Source organism: Erpetoichthys calabaricus, chromosome 8 (genome assembly GCF_900747795.2).
Source record: "Erpetoichthys calabaricus chromosome 8, fErpCal1.3, whole genome shotgun sequence".
Classification (NCBI taxonomy): Eukaryota; Metazoa; Chordata; class Cladistia; order Polypteriformes; family Polypteridae; genus Erpetoichthys; species Erpetoichthys calabaricus.
In genome coordinates this window covers 33,092,521-33,112,232 of record NC_041401.2, presented here as the reverse complement: position 1 = coordinate 33,112,232, position 19,712 = coordinate 33,092,521, and the positions used below count along the sequence as shown (strand labels likewise).

Here is a 19,712-nt window from a genome sequence, read left to right as displayed (position 1 = left end):
CCTTGATTTCCAAAGGAAATGCAAAATTTACTTTCATCAGAGAACATAACTTTGGACCACTCAGCAGCAGTCCAAAGGCGAGACGCTTCTGACGCTGTCTCTTGTTCAAGAGTGGCTTGACACAAGGAATGCGACAGCTGAAACCCATGTCTTGCATACGTCTGTGCGTGGTGGTTCTTGAAGCACTGACTCCAGCTGCAGTCCACTCTTTGTGAATCTCCCCCACATTTTTGAATGGGTTTTGTTTCACAATCCTCTCCAGGGTGCAGTTATGCCTATTGCTTGTACACTTTTTTCTACCACATCTTGTCCTTCCCTTCGCCTCTCTATCTCTTGGACACAGAGCTCTGTGAACAGCCAGCCTCTTTAGCAATGACCTTTTGTGTCTTGCCCTCCTTGTGCAAGGTGTCAATGGTCGTCTTTTGGACAACTGTCAAGTCAGCAGTCTTCCCCATGATTGTGTAGCCTACAGAACTAGACTGAGAGACCATTTAAAGGCTTTTGCAGGTGTTTTGAGTTAATTAGCTGATTTGACTGTGGCACCAGGTGTCTTCAATATTGAACCTTTTCACAATATTCTAATTTTCCGAGATACTGAATTTGGGACTTTCATTAGTTGTCAGTTATAATCATCAAAATTAAAAGAAATAAACATTTGAAATACATCAGTCTGTGTGTAATGAATGAATCTAATATACAAGTTTCACTTTTTGAATGGAATTACTGAAAAAAATCAACTTTGTCATGATATTCTAATTTTTATGACCAGCACCTGTATACACGTGACAATAATGATAATATAAACCCTATCTGTAAATGCATATCAATGTTAAAAGTGTAGTTGCTTTATAATGATATGATACCATTTTTATGGTATGGAACGAGTCAAGTATTAGTTCAAAGAATAAATGTCACTGAAGTGAAGTGATAAAATTAATGTTTGGGCAGTCCATTTAAGAGTGATACTAGTTAACAACTGGCAGTATAAATTCACGCTCTTAGTGGCCAGTGTTTAATATGCGAAAATTTAAACTAAGCTGTATGTCTGGTAAGAAATTCTTACAAGAATCAAGTAGTACTGTGCGTAGATCCGTCAACTAGAAAGAGGCATATACACATATTACAGAACTCTGAAACGGATGAGGGGTGTGGTTTGACGTTAAAATGGAAACAGGACGTTTGCTGCTGCAATAAATGGAAGACACACGTGAACAAAGTCAAGTGTAAAAGACAAAAACAAAGTCCAACCTTCGGCGGTTTCGTGCGCGTGATGCCATCTTCTTCTTCTGAGCAAGTACACGGCTTGTTGTTTCAAGAAGCGAACCTTGTAACACAGCGGAAACTTTCACATCTCGTGCTCTTTCCAAAACTTGTTTGTGTGCAAGTAATGTGGAGGTGGAGGGGGTGACAAAGGAAGCCCCACCCACGTAGCTGGAATCTGCGCGTGTGATATATAAACAGCGCATTGGGAGCAAAGCGGGCTGATAGACTGGTGGTAAAGATGGTGAAGTTGTCGAAAAGTGGCGCGCGGGTCAGCGCAGCTCTCAAAGGCGGACACCCGCCCGCAGGTTAGTGAAGCGCGCACACGCACCATCAGCTGAGGGGCGACTCCGAAATGTTTGGGTCTGTACCATGCTAACCTATGTTACGGCGGTTCGTCGCTGCTACCGCCTCGAATATCTCGTTATGTAGAAAGCAGGAACCCGAAAGTCGACACGAGCATTTGTGTGCACCGCAGCTTCGGCTGTTACAGGTGTCCTCCGTAATCTAGAATGTTGGACGCGTGTGGCCGCAACTTTCTGTTTAAAGTAAATTTAATGGAGTTATTACGCGTGAGTGTCTACGGTTCCTGCTATTTTTTGTAAACTTTTTTCATACACCAAAGGCTGCGAGAGTAAGCGACAAGACTCGAAGTGATAAACCAGGGGCCTTCAACTTGTAAATTCACCTGGGCCGCGTCCTGAGAACGCTCTTTGTGAAGCTTATATGACGTGCGCTTGTCTTGGCATCCCTGTTGGCTACGGTTTAAAGGCACAGAAGAGGTGGACCTGTCAGATGAGCCGAGGTGCGCGTTATCGTGTGCATTGGACTAGTCGCCGTGGTCCTCGATCTTGGTCCAGGGGACTCGCTGTAGGTGCGGGGTTTTGTTCAGCCAACCTCTGTTTTTAGTTGGGTTGCTAGCCTAATGAAGTGATCGGTTATTCCCTAGTTTCCGTGTTTTGGAGTCATTGTAAAAATTGCGAAACTAAGTTTGGTAAACTTATTAAAATGTACTAAGCAGTTATATGGGAAGTGTGTGTTTTTTTTTTGTTTGTTTTTTTTTACTTTCTCGTATGCGAAGTATAGGGAAATTGGGTATTGGAATCCTCCAAAAATTGAATTTCGAGATTTTGATCAATCTATATGTTTTGGACCTCCCGGAGTCCGAAAATATCATTTTTTGAAGTGTGCGTGTGTATAAACACGATAACTTAAGTACGCTTTCACTTAGGTTAACCACATTTTGAATACAAGTATTAGGTACAAAACGTAGATTTCTATCAACCTTTGTGCTAGTTCCGCTAACCGGAAGTGGTACTTTACCATTTATTCATGCAGCTGCAGAGTCCGATTTATTTAACTTTACTTTTATAATAATTGTTCGATATATTTTTTGATTTGTTGTTGATGGTTCTTTAATGTACTTAAAAGTATAATCCATTGTCTTGCGGTTTACTCCTCGGATATCCATCCTGATATCAGAGTATACGAGAAAGTCCAGGGGAAACCACTCCCTATTTTTAACAATATGCTCGTTCTGATTTTCTTTTTCAAGTTTTCTGGTTATTAATCCATTATTTACCAATTCATTGGTTTGACGCCGAAGTAGTTGCAGCCTATCATCATTCAGTGTTTTCCCAGGTGTCTGCTCGGTTTCTTTTTAATTGTCATTTTTAGGATACAACGAAAGGAGCGAACTACACAGAAGAAGGTCAAATTAATAGATAGAGTTAACCATTTAAAGATACTGGAAAAAATAAAAATACTTCTAAATATTTTATAAGTGTAAAATCATACTGTTAGTCTTTTCTGAATGTAGAATAAGAGAAGAGAAAATAAAGACAAAAAGATAATCCGGGATAATAACTAATCTCCGTTATGAATCGAATTGGAATAAAAGGTGTTTAAGATTATTTTCCAGATGTATTGGTTATTTCAAAGAATGCTCAACACAAATGTTTTTGATGTGTTACTTACCATGTATACTTTGTAGTGGTGGCTGAAAAAAATTATATATTTTTTTTTTTCTTCTGGAGAACTGACATACTGAATATTCAAACTTAACCCTCTGGTGACCAGCTCTGGACATTGGCAAACCATGTGAAAATTGTCCTTTATTAACTCGTCTTATCTGCATGTATGTTGTCCATTCATATGGTCAAGTTGTGTGCATTTATTTGCTAACTAGCAAAATACCCGCGCTTCGCAGCGGAGAAGTAGTGTGTTAAAGAGGTTATGAAAAAAAAGGAAACATTTTAAAAATAACGTAACATGATTGTCAATGTAATTGTGTTGTCATTGTTATAAGTGTTGCTGTCTTTTTTATATATATATATATATATATATATATATATATATATATATATATATATATATATATATATATATATAGCTAGCAAAATACCCGCGCTTCGCAGTGGAGAAGTAGTGTGTTAAAGAGGTTATGTAACCATATATATACATATACACATATCTGCATATACATATATATACATATACACATCCACATATACATATATACATATATATACATTATTATATATATATATATATATACATATATATAAGACAGCAACACTTATAACAATGACAACACAATTACATTGACAATCATGTTACGTTATTTTTAAAATGTTTCCTTTTTTTTTCATAACCTCTTTAACACACTACTTCTCCGCTGCGAAGCGTGGGTATTTTGCTAGTATGTGTGTATATATATATATATATATATATATATATATATATATATATATATATATATATATATATATATATATATATATATATATATATATATATATATATATATATATATATATATATATACACACACATACATATACACACATACATGCAGTTTCAATAACATAGAAATCAATATAAACATTAACATCATTATCATATGAGAATATGAAGTAATATATAAGAAGCACATTTCATATAAATTATTAAACAGTAAAATCTTCTTCTGTAATTTGCTACCGTGGCAATTTGTGTGTCTGTCCAGGATTTTAAATCACCTGTAGCTCGCAAACCGTTTCACCTATACACTTGAAATGTGGTACACATATAGTACGTCACGTCTACTATCCGCTTTATGGGTGATGATTGTATTACTCTTTTTATGTTTATTTTATTTTATTGTAGAATCAACTCCTATCTGCGCACACCAGGGCGGCCGTGGGCGGATGCGTATGGTGTATTCACTCCATGTTATCGTGCATTGCGCTGTCACTGGTATTTTGATAAAAGAATTTGAACAAAATATAAGAAGCGTATAATTTATTAAACAGTAAAACATTAACATTTAAGAAGTAAAGTTAGATTAAGTACTACTGCAGTGCCTTCGGGTATACCTCATTTTTTGTTTGCCCATTACATGCTTAAATGTATAAATTTTTTGGTGTACCTACCCAAGAACACGCGACATATAACCGAGCGTGGGAGAAGCATGGATTTTAAACACGCGTTGAGTTCATCTGCTGGTCTCCCTCGTGGAATAACTGGTAATGTTTGACTAAAATCTACAGCGAGTAAAACGACATTACCTCCTATTTTTTTTTTTTACGATCTCTGAGATCTTGCTTTTTTCGGTTCAAGGCTTCATAAGCTCTTTTATGTTGTATGGTGTACTTATCCCAAACCATCATCTTTGAATGTTGCAAGACTTTCTCCTTGTATGTAGATCGGGGTAATTACATTCATTGCATTCCTAGTCTGAATCACAATCTGATTGTATGGGTGGTTACCTGGCACTGTAGGGTTGCCACCCGTCCTTTAAAATACGGAATCGTGCCGCATTTGAGAATGAAATTGCGCGTCCCGTTTTGAATCAATACTGGACGGGATTTGTCCCATATTTTTTTTTATCATTTTTTTTAAAGCAGCGTCTCATGCAAATCATCCCACACGCATTTTATGAAGATGCCTCCTTTCCTACTTTTGATTGGGTAATACTTGATGTCATCGTTAGTTTGATTGGTCTTTTTAACTGTCCAGTGAGGAGGGCGTGTCTTTTAAGTAGAGTCTGCAAAGTGTTGGCACTGAGATGTGGCGTCAGCGCCAGAGTTGAAGCCCCTAACGTTGCGGTCAGCAAGTCGGCTAACATCCGCCATGTGCCGTCTTTCAGTTGCGAGAAGCAGATCATAGAATGGTTGAAACTGTTGCCCCTAACGTTGCGCCACGGCGTGTGGTTCGTTTATACCTCGTGTCTTCTCATTAAACTTTTATCTCGCGAATATGTTATTGCAATCCGCAGCGGGAGCGTTTCTATAAACTTAATTTAAACTTACGTTTTACACCGTGCTTTGTTTCCCTTATGAACGTGCTTGTATGCTTCACTCACTCCCTTCTCAATTGTTTAATTAATTTTTTGCTCTTCGCTGTTTGTGGCTCCTCCTTCATTTCCCCCTACTTCGTTCTTTTATCTCGCGAATATGTTATTGCAATCCTTAACGGGAGCGTTTCAATAAACTGATTGAAAATAGTTTTGCATTTACCTTTTTAGTAAAAGGCGAGCTTTTAAGCCTGAGAAATCACCCCGTAAATGCACACGTTTAATTGCACGTGTTAATATGTATGGTTGCACAGTATTAAAAGACAGTGAACAACGGCAGTTACCTTTGTTCCCGCGTTTGATAAAAGGCGAGCTTTTAAGCCTGAGAAATCGCCCCGTAAATGCACACGTTTAATTGCACGTGTTAATATGTATGGTTACACAGTATTAAAAGACAGTGAACAACGTCAGTTACCTTTGTTCCCGCGTTTGATAAAAGGCGAGCTTTTAAGCCTGAGAAATCACCCCGTAAATGCACACGTTTAATTGCACATGTGTTAATATGTATGCTTACACAGTATTAAAAGACAGTCAAAAATTAACGTCGTTTACCTTCGTTCCCGCGTTTGACTCGTGCTGTAAATCTCTTCCTTGTTTTTAGTTCACGTGATTACGTAGGAGGCGTGATGACGCGATACGTGACTCCACCTCCTCCATTACAGTGTATGGACAAAAAATATGTTCCAGTTATGACCATTACGCGTAGAATTTCGAAATGAAACCTGCCTAACTTTTGTAAGTAAGCTGTAAGGAATGAGCCTGCCAAATTTCAGCCTTCCACCTACACGGGAAGTTCGAGAATTAGTGATGAGTGAGTGAGTCAGTCAGTCAGTCAGTCAGTGAGGGCTTTGCCTTTTATTAATATGTATAGATATATGAACAGTTTCAATGCAGAGTTTTCAGGAAGTATGTCAACAGGCAGACTACATTCACACAATACTGTGCGTTTGAATTGAAAACTGGATTCTTTACCAATGAATGAGCGAGTGAGGTGGATTTTCAGTGCAAACACACATTATTGTGGTTCTGTCTTTCCTATTGACGCTCAAGAGTTTTCAGGTAATAACTGTTAATATCTGTTTAGCCAGAATGTCTCATTTTGACCATACAAATGGATAGTGGACATGTGGATTAATGTAACATGAGTTCTGTGAGAATTTATTTTTCCCTCAAATGTACTTTATTTAAAAAAAAAAAAAAAAATAGTTGGCTATTGTCCAGAACTCTTAGTTCAAAGTCAAGTGAACTTTATTGTCATCTCAACTATATACAAGTATACAGGTAGACGAAATTGCGAAGCTCAGGGTCCACAGTGTAACAACATGACGTGCAAATAATACATTAATGCATTGACAGGTAGATTGTTGTCTTCATACCATGCAGACAGCTGTTCCACCTCATTTCTGTATGCTGTTTCGTCATCCCTGCTTATCAGTCCCAGTACCGTCGTATCCTCCGCAAACTTGATGATGTGGTTGGTGTTGTGCATGGCTGTGCAGTCGTGAGTCAGCAGGGTGAAGAGCAGTGGACTAAGCACACAGTCCTGCAGTGCTCCAGTGCTCAGTGTGATGATGCTGGAAGTGTTGTAGCCCATCCGAACTGAGTGGGGTCTCTCTGTCAAGAAGCCCAGGATCCAGTTGCAGAGTGTGGTGTTCAGGCCCAACCTGCTCAGTTTTACAACCAGCTTTGGAGGGATGATTGTGTTGAAGGCAGAGCTAAAGTCTATGAATAGCATCCTGACATACGTTGCAGGGTACCACTGAGTTTGAATGTTCAAAATGTAATTTCTCCACAAAAAACATAGATTAGAAATTGTTCTTGGCCACCATTACTAAGTACATGAGGATTTAAAAAAAAAAATTTGGGGGATGGGGGGGGGGCTTAAGTATTCCTTTTATAAGGATATTAGTGGATATGGTATAACTGAAGCAGCTACAGCTTTTTAGCATTCATTGTTCTTTTGCTCTGGTGTCTCAACTACTTGTTGACTACCATTATTTAAAGGAAGTAAATTCAAAAATATCAAATGGAAAATTGGCAAGAAGATGACAGAAGAGATTTTGAAGTTATGGCAAATGTACAATTTTTTCTTTTGAACCCAGTTGGAACAAAAACCTGCAGGCCCAATGGGTCACCATGACTGAACTTGAGAAACCCTGACATGCGTAACATATTGACTTTACACTCCATTCTACATCCCATCTAACCTACCTTAAGGTTGAATCAGACTATTTTCTAACCCGTGATGGCCAGTGTATTTATTTGTAAAATGTTGAACTCTGTACATATCTGATGCTAAGCAGCCAAAATCTTTTTTTAATTAATTTGATATTTTGCTCAGTGTTCTGGTCGTTGTCTTATAAACCCTTGTTTCTAGTGTTGCTGTTAGCCAAAGCTGAGTAGTAAGGGTTTCAGGGAGCATACTGTATTTCGGCTTTCCCAATGCTGTCAAAGCCCACTGCTAAAAACGATCTCCATACATATTGTGGTGTAACCCTGTGATGATCCATTTTATTCCAGCCAGGTCGTGTAATGTTTCTGGTAGCACTAGTGTGTAGGCTGCTGAAAAGTGCATTACTCTGTAATCTTTTATTGATGGACCAGATTGGCTTTAATACCTCTAGCTGTATGCACACTTGTTTGCTTGACTAATCAGAGGGGGAAAAAGTAAAATGTGTGGTGAAGCATGTTTATGCAAATTTTCTTTGTAACAGATATTTTTGACTTCTCTCTTAATGCATGGTTGCTTTTTTGCTTATTGATATTTAACATCTTTTTATAATGTTATGTATTAAATAGTATGTGTAGACATTTAGGCCACATGATTATTGTATGCTGTGATTTACAAAAGATTACTATTTATTCATCAGGACAAGAGCAGTGGGTATTAATATGATTTTAAAGCCTCCTTCCGTGTAAAGGACTGTAAACGGGTTTGAAAGACTCTGCCTAGAATTTGTTTTCCCTGGTGTCTCTGAAACCATTCTAGGATTAGATTCAGCCAAATGGGGAAACCTGAAAAACATTATGCCAATGCATTTTGTGGTACAGTACCTTGTGACAGAGGAACAGGCCAAGGCTGACAAAGTGATTGTAAGGGCACCATCCAGGTTACCTCCATTTAATATATTCATAGAGTAAAGCAAAAAATTGCAACAACTTTCTCAGCTGTTTTCTCTGGTTATTTGTTGCTGTGTATCATGGTGTGCTTGGGTCTGAATGAACAACCACCTTCTGCTGATGCCTGGTTTTAGGGTGGAAGGGGTGTGACCAACTCGGGGCACAGTAGGTGGGGCTAGGCCTCATCGAATTGAGGGAAAAAAGACCATGTTAATGACCAAGTTGTTCCCTAGGCGCATATGTGACAGCCTATCAAAAGCATTCACTCCCTTTTAAAATTTCACATTTTCTATAAAACTGAATCACAGTGGCTTTAATTTTGATTTTGAACAAAATGAAAACAGAACTTTAAGTAATCTAAAGTACAGATTTAACAATTTACAGAATAAGTATTTGTCCGTACTTGGCAGATTAACTTAAAGCAGCAGTTACAGCCTTGAGACTCTGTGCACAAGTCTTTGTCAACTTTTGGGACTGAAGTTTTGCTCCATTATTTCCAAACCTTAAGCTCTGCGAGGTTGCCTTTATCCAAGTCCAGCCTCACATTCTCAACTGCAATGAAATCTGGACTCTGACTTAACAACTGAAGGATGTTTCATCTAATGGCCTAAAAATGCAATTTTGGTCTCGGACCATAGACGATTCCATATATCTTCAGAGTCTCCCATGTACCTTCTGCAAACCTGTAACTTTGTTTTTGTCACTATGCTATAAAGTAGTTGCTTACAGTTTCTCCAGCCTCTGACAGTGTAGACTGCAACTCCTTCAGAGTTCTCCTAGGCCTCTTGGTGGCCTTCTTAATGAGTCGTCATCTTGCACGATCAATTGGGTTTTTGTGCAAGGCCTGCTCTTGGCAGATTTACAGATGTGCCATACTCTTTCCATTTACTGGACTCCAAGGGCTATTCACTGATGTGGATGTTATGTCCAGTGTCTGGTTTGTGCTGCTCAATCCCCTTTTGAAGGAGTTGCTTGGGGTGTACTTTTTCTTTGTGTTGGTTAGGCTACCATACTGATTTGCCAGAAGCTGGTACTGTAAAATGTACCTTATCTGGAAGTTGTATCTATTGAATCCCTAGATAGGTTGTCCCCAGTGAGCAAATTATAACTTCTAAAACCAATTCCCTGTGCCATTGAGGATTTACTGTGTGTGTTTTATATTAATGGGTGTGAATACTTGTATGTTAAATTTTTTTTTTCTTTATTTGTAATTTAGAATTGGCAGGGATCTGCTTTCACTTTGATATTAATGAGTCTTCCTGTTCAATGTCATTAAAGCCAAATGAAATCCACTTTGATTACATGTTTTATAAAAAAATATAAAAATGTCCAAGGGATGAATTCTTTGTATAGGCAGTGTACATAGGATTTCTAAACATCTAACCCTTTGGTACCAGGTGACAGACTTGGAATAGAAAAACCATCTGTGAAACTTTATTTTTTTAGAGGACAGATGACTGATTTTGATCCATGTCTTTGTTGAATTTTTGTTGTGTTTCTAGTGTAGTGACCTGAAGCACTAAGATTCTTTTCATACCACAGGAGTCTGGAGATGTCTAATACTGAAGTGGTTTATGTTTTCTTTAATTCCACTTTGCAAGGAGCACATATTCTAATATTTGCATACAAATTGAATTTTTTGTAGTCTGTGGGGTGTTTTTGTTTTAAATCGGAGAGTCTCTCTGCACTGGGTCCCGTTTAATTTCCTGTTGTACTAGTACGTCTAATCTGTTATCTTGGCACCAGCTTATTCAAAATTCTGTAAGTTCTCCTTGAAGTGCAGCAGTGACTACACAGTGCCTGTTTTGTTCTATCTTCCTGGATAAAGTTGCAAATCCTGTTGCTAGGCTGGTATGATGGATTCCTTGGTAGCACTTCTGCCTTGTAAAAAAGAAAATAGGGTCTTAGGTGCTTGCGTGGACTTTGTGTATTCTGTGTCCATATGGTTGGCTACATTGGTGATGCAAAATTGGCCTGTGTGTGTTCACCCTCCAAAGGTGTTTTACACGATACAGGGCTTGGTCCTACCTTGTTGCACGATGCTTGCTGGGATAAGCTGCAGCTTCCCCACAACTGTACTGTGGATAAAGGAACTTGAAAATGGATGGATCCTGTTGCTAACTTAGCCTTCCACTGAACTGTAAAGATAAGTGCAGTGTACAGCAGGTTCATATTGGTTCACCGATGCTGGCAGTCATGTACCCACAACTAACCCTTAGTATGCTGCGTATTAGTCTTGACATCTATTGCATGACCTCCCAAATGTTGTTGGATCTGCTGGCACCATTCACCCATTTATAGACTTGTACTTAACACCCTTTCTTGTGATTTACTGGGGGTGTTTTCACATCTTCCCTTCTAGTGTTTGATTCTTTTGACATACACTTACGTATATCCAGCATTGTTTGAACTTTTTTACCTTCTATTCCTGTTGTGCCCATTTGAATGTTTGAGTATTTTGAATACTGTAAACTTAATATGCTTAGAGTAGTTACGGTATTGACCTACACTATTCTATTATAATCTTAGTATCTCTTGTTTATACAGCAGTCATCCATAGATGATATATATATTTTTTTTTTTTTTTTGGCTCCCTGAAGCCCACTTTATCCCGAGCTGAGTCATGGGGATGCTGGACCATATCCCAGCAAGCATAGGGTGCAAGTCCTGAACGGTCCTTGGACAGGGCACCAGTCCATTACAGGGTATCATGGGAACCCTTTATTTAAAACCTTCACAATACAGTATTAAGAATTTTATGATTTCTTGGTGCTCATAATTGTTTTTCCTTTTGTATGACGTGATTCTCTTTGGTTACACAATTAAAGCTACTGGATGAGGAACCCTTATTCTCCTGTATAAATGCCTTCCAAACCTTTGTTCCTAAGCTGTGTCCCAGTGCACTAAGCATTTTTTGGTACAGAATTGTTTGAGAGCATACTCTAATAACATGCTTCAAAGGCTCAAATGATGAATGTCAAGTTGCTGTGCGAAAATGCTCTTGTCAGCAGGAGTGCTAGCTTTATAGCATTCTGCCAGGAGACTGCATGTATCACCAAAACCAACTGCAATCTCTGAAGTTACTCAATGATAGTGAAGAAAAGAGAGCACTTGACAAAGAGCCTGCACACAGTGAAGTTGCTTTAATTTCTATGTGTACACTTTTTTTTTTTTTTTAAATGGTGACCATTGTTAATGATTCATATAGCAGGTTATATAAAATCAAGGTGCAACTGTGAATCCATGTAATATAACATGTTAAAGACTAACAACTTTTAAAAGTTAAGACATTTTTAATGAAAAACCCCTTTTTTTAATATGTCAGTTTTAAGTGGAATGCTCAAATGCCAATAAGATCAATTTTAAAGTGAAATGATTTCATTATTTTTTTTATCCATAAACCTGAAAATGCTTGCTTCTGCACAAACTGTTAAAATTTAACTGAGTTGTCACAACAATTGATTCATTTCAAAGATTAGTATCTGTTTAGTAGGCTACTTACTATACTTGTGTTTTTTTCAAATAAGAATTACAGTTGCAAACAGGGTTTTAGTATGTGCTACCAAGTAATGCTATGTACACAGCAGGCTTGCAAAGTCTTCAATTCAACAAAACACTTGTATGTATACTAGATTTTATTTTAACATTGGAGATTGCAAGCTCTGGGCTTCAGTGATGCTAAGATTAAATGGAGCCGGAGTCATTTTATTGTGCATTACATATTTCCAATATTTCAAATATTAAGGTTGGGGGCTACAGAACAATAAATTCAGCTTTTAGCCAGAGTGACCATGTACCATTTTAAATATGGAAAAGTATACTACAGCACTGAAGCTGTTTTCCACATTAAAGTAGTTCTAATAAATTGTAGGCAATACAGTAAAAAGCTGTAAAAAGCTATAAATTTTTCTAATAGCTTGGAGTCCAACCCTTTTCTTAAAATGTAAAAGAATTTGAATGGCTTTCAGGTTGCATAGTACCTGTAGTTATTGGTATTCCCAAACAAAAAATGTGATGGGTAAACATTTTGGATAAAGCACAATAAGCTCTTTGAGTATGTATGTATGTATGTTAAATGATATATTACATTTATTCATTATTCCATTAGGTGGCAGCATAAACAAGTACTGAATGCCCATGTTTAATTTGTATTCAAGTCAATTGTGCTCTCATTCCCAGAGTACCCAGGCAGGGATTTAAACCTAGGAGAGTTGGTTTGCTCTCCCACATCTCAAGAATATGCGGTTAGATAAATTCCGCTCTAATCAAGTTCTCGGGTTGTATGTATAAAAGAACTCTGCATTGTTTGCTTTGTTTTTATTTATTTTTTGTACTGGTGAGATAGGACAAGGAAATTTAATTAAGGAACTTAATGGATGGAAAAAGAAAATTGTCCAGTTTAAACCTACAGCTTACAGATTTACTACATCTTGTCAAAGTAGCAGCTTTGAAAAAATATTAAAATTTCAAGTTATTTATGCTGAAACTTGTATATCTTCATTCAGTAATTTTGTTTATCTTGAATTTAGTATAATTTGAGTGTTACTCATCAAAATATAAATTATTGTATTTACATCAAAAAATGGGTTAAAGTATAACTTTTTTTTGATTTATAATAAAAAAAAAAAATAATAAATTCAAAACATTTTTACCTTGACCAGGGAAATATCTTATTTGTTTTATCCTCCTAGTAAAAGCAGGAAGAAAGAGGGTCTCCAAGAAACAAGCCAATGAAGAGAATGGACCTGTAGAAAAGGAAGCCAAGAAACCAGCTGGAGAAAAGCCAAGGTATGGTGGGCAGCTGTAGGATGATTCTTAAGAGGATAAGGAGATCTAATCTGTACTGTATATTTTACATACTATATACTGTGTGTGTGCTTTTAAAAAAATAAATAAATAAAAACTTCTCTCTAAACGTGGTGGTGCAGGAGTTTGCACATTATCCCCATGCCTGTGAGAGGACAAAAATTGGAGGACCTTAAAATTCTCAATGTTCCTGAAGCAAGGAAGAAGTTTGTCCTGCAAAGAGCTGCATGAATATTGAGCAAATTATGGAGTCCTGTAATTGAAGTAGATGAGTGGTTAGCCAATAGCCATATTGTCCCAATAAAACAAGCTTCCTCCAAATCCTCCTCCTCTGTTCAAAGTTTGATCAACTAACAAATCTGTGAGGGTATTTGTAAGTAGACCCTGCAATGGATTAGCACTCTTTCTTAGGGTTCTTACTGCCTCTTGTGTATGATGCTTCTGGGATAGGAACTGGAAATGGATTTAAGAATGTTGTTTCAAATGACTCGTCTCCAAAGGGGACTTTTTATAACCTAGATCTTATTTATTAAATGGGTAGTGACAATGTGATTCTGCTGCAGAAGTATAATTTTTAATGCTAGACACATTAGGATGCTCTGTTTTATACCTAGTTTTCTAGGTCTCTCTAGCCAATTTATTGTAAATCAAATTTTATACCATACAATTCTTTCATAATTCAAACGTTTGAAGATGCAATAATATTTGACTTGTTTGGTTTTCCTTATGTTAAATTCTGTTAATTCAAAAATTTATTTCTCACTTGCCTAAAAATTGTTCAAAAGTGAAAGCAAATAACCCTGCTCCTACAAAAGATGCCTTCATTGGGCATTGTCATAAAATGTAGGAGGGTAAATCATTTACTATATGGAATCTATAGGACAGTGCCGTTTGTCAGGATGGCATCAGAAATAAAAGATGCAAAATGCTCTCATTAGCATGTTTGTTTCTCAAAGCTCTAGATGTAGAAGATATTTTTATAGTAAAAAAAAAAATTAATTTGCCTTCCTCTGTGCTGAATTAATAATGTAGAGAAATGTTTTTCAGTTGGTGTGTTTCAGACATGTAACTTTCCATAAACCTTCCTATGGGACTGAAGTTACCTTTTCAAGTTGTATAAAGCTCCATTGCCGGTTCAGACTGTAGATTGTCTTCCTTTTGCACCCGATTATTTTTAAATGTTCTATGGATTGGGATTGCTATACACCGCTGTAGGAATTTTTGTCTTCACAGAACTGCTAAAGAATGTTTAACACTATTAAACATTGACAAAATATGGATTTCATATATGCACATGGACCCAAAGCCATGATAGATGAGAATCATGGACTTGTAGGACTGTTAAAGAAGTTATTGACTGCCCAGTGTTGCACTTTATTGTATGTTAAGAGACTTTATTACCATGTTCATGATGGCCATTTTTAGTGATTAAGTACACAAAGGAAACTTGCATCTTCTTTGGCTTAAAGTACTGGATGCTACACATGGGTATTCGGTTCTGCATGTGAATTAATGTCAGTGAAGTGTAGGAAAGTGTCTGCAGAGATTTTATACAGAAATTTAAATGTGACCCTACAGTACATGTAGGTCTGTCTGTCTCCTTTCTAAGTTTCCTTGCATTCTTGACTGACCTCACTCAGCTTTTAAATTCTGCATTTTAAACTGGCAAGGAAGAGACCAAAATATGAACCAGCTATTTAGTCATGTTTTAGCATTCAGGAATAAAAGCCATTTGCTGAAGACTTTTCAGCAAGGATAGTTTAACTCCTTTTGAGAGTTGCTGTACTGTTTTAGGCTCAGAATTAAACTTTTATTCTTGAGCGGAGGTGGCTGTGTTGGGATCAAATCCAGGCCTTAGAGTCTCAAAGGCATCAGTAAAGTAGATCCTGCTGAATTATTTCAACTAAATGGTCAATCATGTACATGAAGAATTTGGTGGAAATTAAGAATAGGTACCTAGGGATCCAGAGCATGTTGTGTAGTTGAAGTAGAAACCTTTAAGAAGTATCTGAATGAGGTATTGGGGCAGCTTTGTTATTTAGCTAAACAAACAGGCTTAATGGACTGAACAGTCCTTGTTTGACTTTTTTTTTAAAAAAAAAAATGTTCTTATCCTGCACCCACCAAGATTTTGGTCTGAGAATGACTTTAGTGTTTGACAGTACTTGTTTCTGAGAAGTTATTCTCTGACATGGGCTTTATCAAGTCAAAATATAGGAACAGTATTTTGGACACTGCCTTGTAGCAAATAATGCATCATTCCACAACAGCTTTCTCTTTGGACATTAAGGAACTTGTGGCATGACAGCTGCACACTTGTACCCAAATTGTGCAACCAGCCTTCTGCTAATTTTCCTCTCCAGTTCGCACCTTTTGTAAAGGTCTAGGTTTTCCTTTGAATTTCCAGTAGGAAAAGTTGCAGTAATTCACATGGCTGCACATGTTTGTGCATGGTTTCCTTTTTGTAAACCCATTGCACTCAGCCAGTTGTGCAACTATAGGGTGGTCCAGATCTAACTATGCAACTTTTAAAGCAATGCAATATTTGCATAATTAGATATAGACCACCCTGTAGTTTTACTGCTATGCTGTGGATTTACCTGTATTATGCAATGCATAAAACAAAGGTCTGAATGGGCCCTAAAGCTGTGCCTCTTTCACATAATGCTGTGGCTTGTCTTCTTCCAAATCCTTAAGAGGCCACAGTCAGTGGTTTAACAACTGAAGCTGCCTACTGTCTTGCAAAATATGGTGCAAGTTCTGTACCTGATGCTGAGCTGATGCGGAGGCTGGATGTGACCTTTTGGTTTTTAGTTGGCCTGTGTTGCTTGATAGAAAAATGAGTAGTGTGTGGTTTTGTTTTTGTTAAACATCCCGTTGCTGTCCCCTGTTGATTCCATGTAACCTTGCACACTATATTCTAATTGTTGAATTTTTACAGTTAGAATCTTGGTTTTAAGTTGCTACTTAATTGCCAGATTATTTCTAAGCAGATCATTCTGAATTCTAACTTTTGGAAACAAGTTATGTTGCTTACTACCTTCATTCTTGGAAAACATTTTTGCCTCCAAGTATTCTAAAACATACCTTCTGTCCATGTTCCTTTTCGAGGGCAACTTCAATAGGTTTTATTTGTACTTGATGCTGATTTATCCATATGAATGTTGCCCTTAATGTTCACCAGATACCTGCATTTTTATGGCTTTTTTTCCCCTTGCCAGGTCTGTTGTGCTTTCAAAGATGCAGTCCATCAGTATTCTTCTGGCTGGCACCCTTGAAAAGGTTAGTGCTTTTCTAGAACATGTAGCATTTTGTGATTTGACTCTGGTGCAACCCATCCGTTAATGTGTAGCCTATTTTAATGGAGAATCTGTGCACAGGACAACAAGAGTGCTTAGTTTTTCAAATACTGTAGCTTGTCTTGTTCCAATATAGTGTGTTTTTTTTTTTTTTTGTTTTGTTTTGTTTTTGTTTTGTTTTTGTGCATCCCCCATAAATGGTGTTTACCAGATTATTGAAGGCTAACAAAGTGAGCAATACTGCTGGATTAGTACAGTGCACTTATCTTAGGCTTTAACATCCAAGGTGGAATATTGGCATAATGTAACATTAAGAAAATGTATGTCAGATTAAAAGATCCTGCAATGCAAACTTTGCTTCTTTCATCATTTTTCAACAGATGTAGTTTTTGAATTTTACAAAGTCTCATCTAGCTAAATGAATAATTTAAAAATCAGTTTTTTCATTTTTCTTTCCTCCATGATTTGCCAGTTTTTTATTTTAAGGTGATAATCTGGATTTCAAAATTATAGCTCAACAAATGTAGCAACCAAAGGAGGTAGTACCTCCTAATCACTTGGTCAATCTTAGATGAAGTACTGAGGCACAGAATTGAGTCTTTTTCACACATGTTAAGGGGTAAAATGTTAATTTGATATCCATAAAAGCTTTAAAGTAGGCCCCCATAAATAGAAAGGATGTTTTGTAAATGACTCATTTGAGTATAGCTTCTATTTATTAGTAAGCAACTAGTCAGAGTAATGTTTGATGTATGTACATCCTTTCAACTGACCTCAAAAGCAGCTAGCCATGCAGTTTCCATTTACAAGCATTTGTGAAACAAAATGGGTCGTTCTGAAGAGCTCAGTGACTTCAAGCGTGCTGCTGTGATAGGATGCTACCTTTGCAATAAGATGATTTGTGAAATTTCATCCCTGCAGCATATTCCATAGCCAACAGTCAGTGATATTATTGGAAAGTGGAAGCGTTTAGGAACATCAACTTGGCCATGAAGCTGAAGACCACGTAAAGTCACAGAGCAGGGTCAACGACTGCTAAGGACCTTGGTGTGTAAAAATCACCAATACTCTGCTGATACCATAGCTGATGAGTTCCATTACTATAAGCAGAAAAACTGTGCAGTGACAGCTTCATAAAATGGGTTTCCATAGCAGAGCAGCTGCATGCAAGCCTCACATGACCAAGTCCAATACCAAGCATCAAATTGAGTGGTGTAAAGCACACTGCCGCTAGACTGTAGAGCAGTGGACTCCTCTTCTATGGAGTGACCAATCATGCTTCTGTTTGGCAGTCAGATGGGTGAGTCTGGGTTTGGCAGGTGGCAGGAGAACCTTACCTGTCTGACTTCATTTTGACAACTGTGAAGTTTCAGTGACAATGGTGTGGGGATATTCTTAGGGTTTGGGCTAGACCCCTTGCTTCCAGTGAAGGACAATCTTAATGCTTCAGCATACCAAGATATTTTGGACAACGCTATGCTTCAAACTTTTGTGGAAACGGGTTGGGGAGGGCCTTTTACTATTCCTCCATGACTGTACCCCAGTGCACAAAGCAAGGTCCCCTTGCATGGTTGGATGAGTTTGATGTGGAAGAACTTGACTGGCCCACACAGAATCACAACTTCAACACCGTTGAACACCTTTGGGATGAACTGGAATGGAAATTGCAATCCAGGCTTTCTCATCGAACATCAGTGACTGACCTCATAAATGTGCTACAGAATGAATGGGCACAAATTCCTACAGAAACACTACAAAAATCTTGTGGAAAGCCATCCAAGAAGAGTAAAAGTTGTTATAGCTGCAAAGCAGGGACCAATTCCATATTAAAGTCTATGTATTTGAATGCAATGTCATTAAAGTTCCTGTTGGTGTAATGGACAGGTATTCTGATTAGTTTTGTCCATCTAGTGTGTATATAACATGAGTAATAGCTTTTGTTGAGGGTCTGTTTAAAGTAAAAGAGCATTATAAATGCATTTTCTAAGATGTTAGATACTCTGTAGAATGTCCAATTCCCACTTTTATTTTTAAATTCGTTGTCTATGGGTGTTAATATGAAATTGATTAATTTTGTTTCTATTTTTAAATCTCTAGCTTGGTCGAGAATTTCCTACTTCTGCAAGTATTGTCTATCAGAAACCAAGACCAACCATTGAGCGACCCCACACACCAAGGAAGCTGGTTCTGATCCAACAGCCCCGGAAATTTTAAAGCATTTTTTTTTCCTCCCACCAGATCTTTGATCAGTGAACATATTTTCTTCAAGTTGCCCTCTTTTAGGGTGTATTCAGTTACATATTGCATAAATAAAAAGTGGTGGTTACACTTAATGAAACCATACAGAATAAGATTTTTTTTTTTTTCCCTGTTGGTAGGCAGTGTGACCTTTCTATTCTAAACTTTTTGCAGAGCACGAACAGTTGATCCTTAGCAACTTCCTGACCTTTGTTCATATTGTCAGCCCTTTGGGAAAAATTTACTGCATCTGTCAAATGTGCAGGAATGGCAATCTACTACTCTTTCTTAAAGGAAAAACCTTTGAGTTCAAGCTTGCTTTAGGCTTTGATCTTGCCCCTTGTGCTGGTCACCAAATTACTTGTGCCATGTTAATGAAAAACTAATGCATTCCTTAATGAACAACTGATTCTGATTTATTGGCATACATGCAAGTCTGCCTCTGTTATTTGCATAGTCATCTGTGTTGAAAATCATGTGTGTGTGTGTGTGTGTGTGTGTGTGTGTGTGTGCGCAGGTCAATATAGTGCCAAGATGTTCAAGAAGTTTAGTTGTTTTGACCCGTTCTTAATGTGGGTAAGACTTGCAACGTTGACCACAGCATTTATTGTTGGGGCCTGGTGCGTAAGTTTTGGCACACTGCAGTTTCATAT

At 37.5% G+C, this 19,712-nt stretch overlaps 1 protein-coding gene across 1 annotated transcript; it reads left to right on the top strand.

Moving 5' to 3' along the window:
• The first annotated feature begins 1,408 nt into the window (after window positions 1–1,408).
• Window positions 1,409–19,172, top strand: dap1b (death associated protein 1b). The gene is made up of 4 exons (XM_028806435.2): window positions 1,409–1,568; window positions 13,408–13,504; window positions 16,744–16,804; window positions 18,919–19,172. The coding sequence occupies exons 1-4, from the start codon at window positions 1,502–1,504 to the stop codon at window positions 19,033–19,035; spliced, it is 342 nt and encodes a 113-aa protein (XP_028662268.1). The 5' UTR covers window positions 1,409–1,501; the 3' UTR covers window positions 19,036–19,172.
• Window positions 19,173–19,712: the final 540 nt, after the last annotated feature.

Coding starts and splice junctions, on each gene's coding strand:
- dap1b (XM_028806435.2), top strand. CDS start 1,502: ATGGTGAAGTTGTCGAAAAGTGGCGCGCGGGTCAGCGCAGCTCTCAAA. Junction 1,569..13,407: donor AGGCGGACACCCGCCCGCAG/GTTAGTGAAGCG, acceptor TTATCCTCCTAG/TAAAAGCAGGAAGAAAGAGG. Junction 16,805..18,918: donor TGGCTGGCACCCTTGAAAAG/GTTAGTGCTTTT, acceptor TTAAATCTCTAG/CTTGGTCGAGAATTTCCTAC.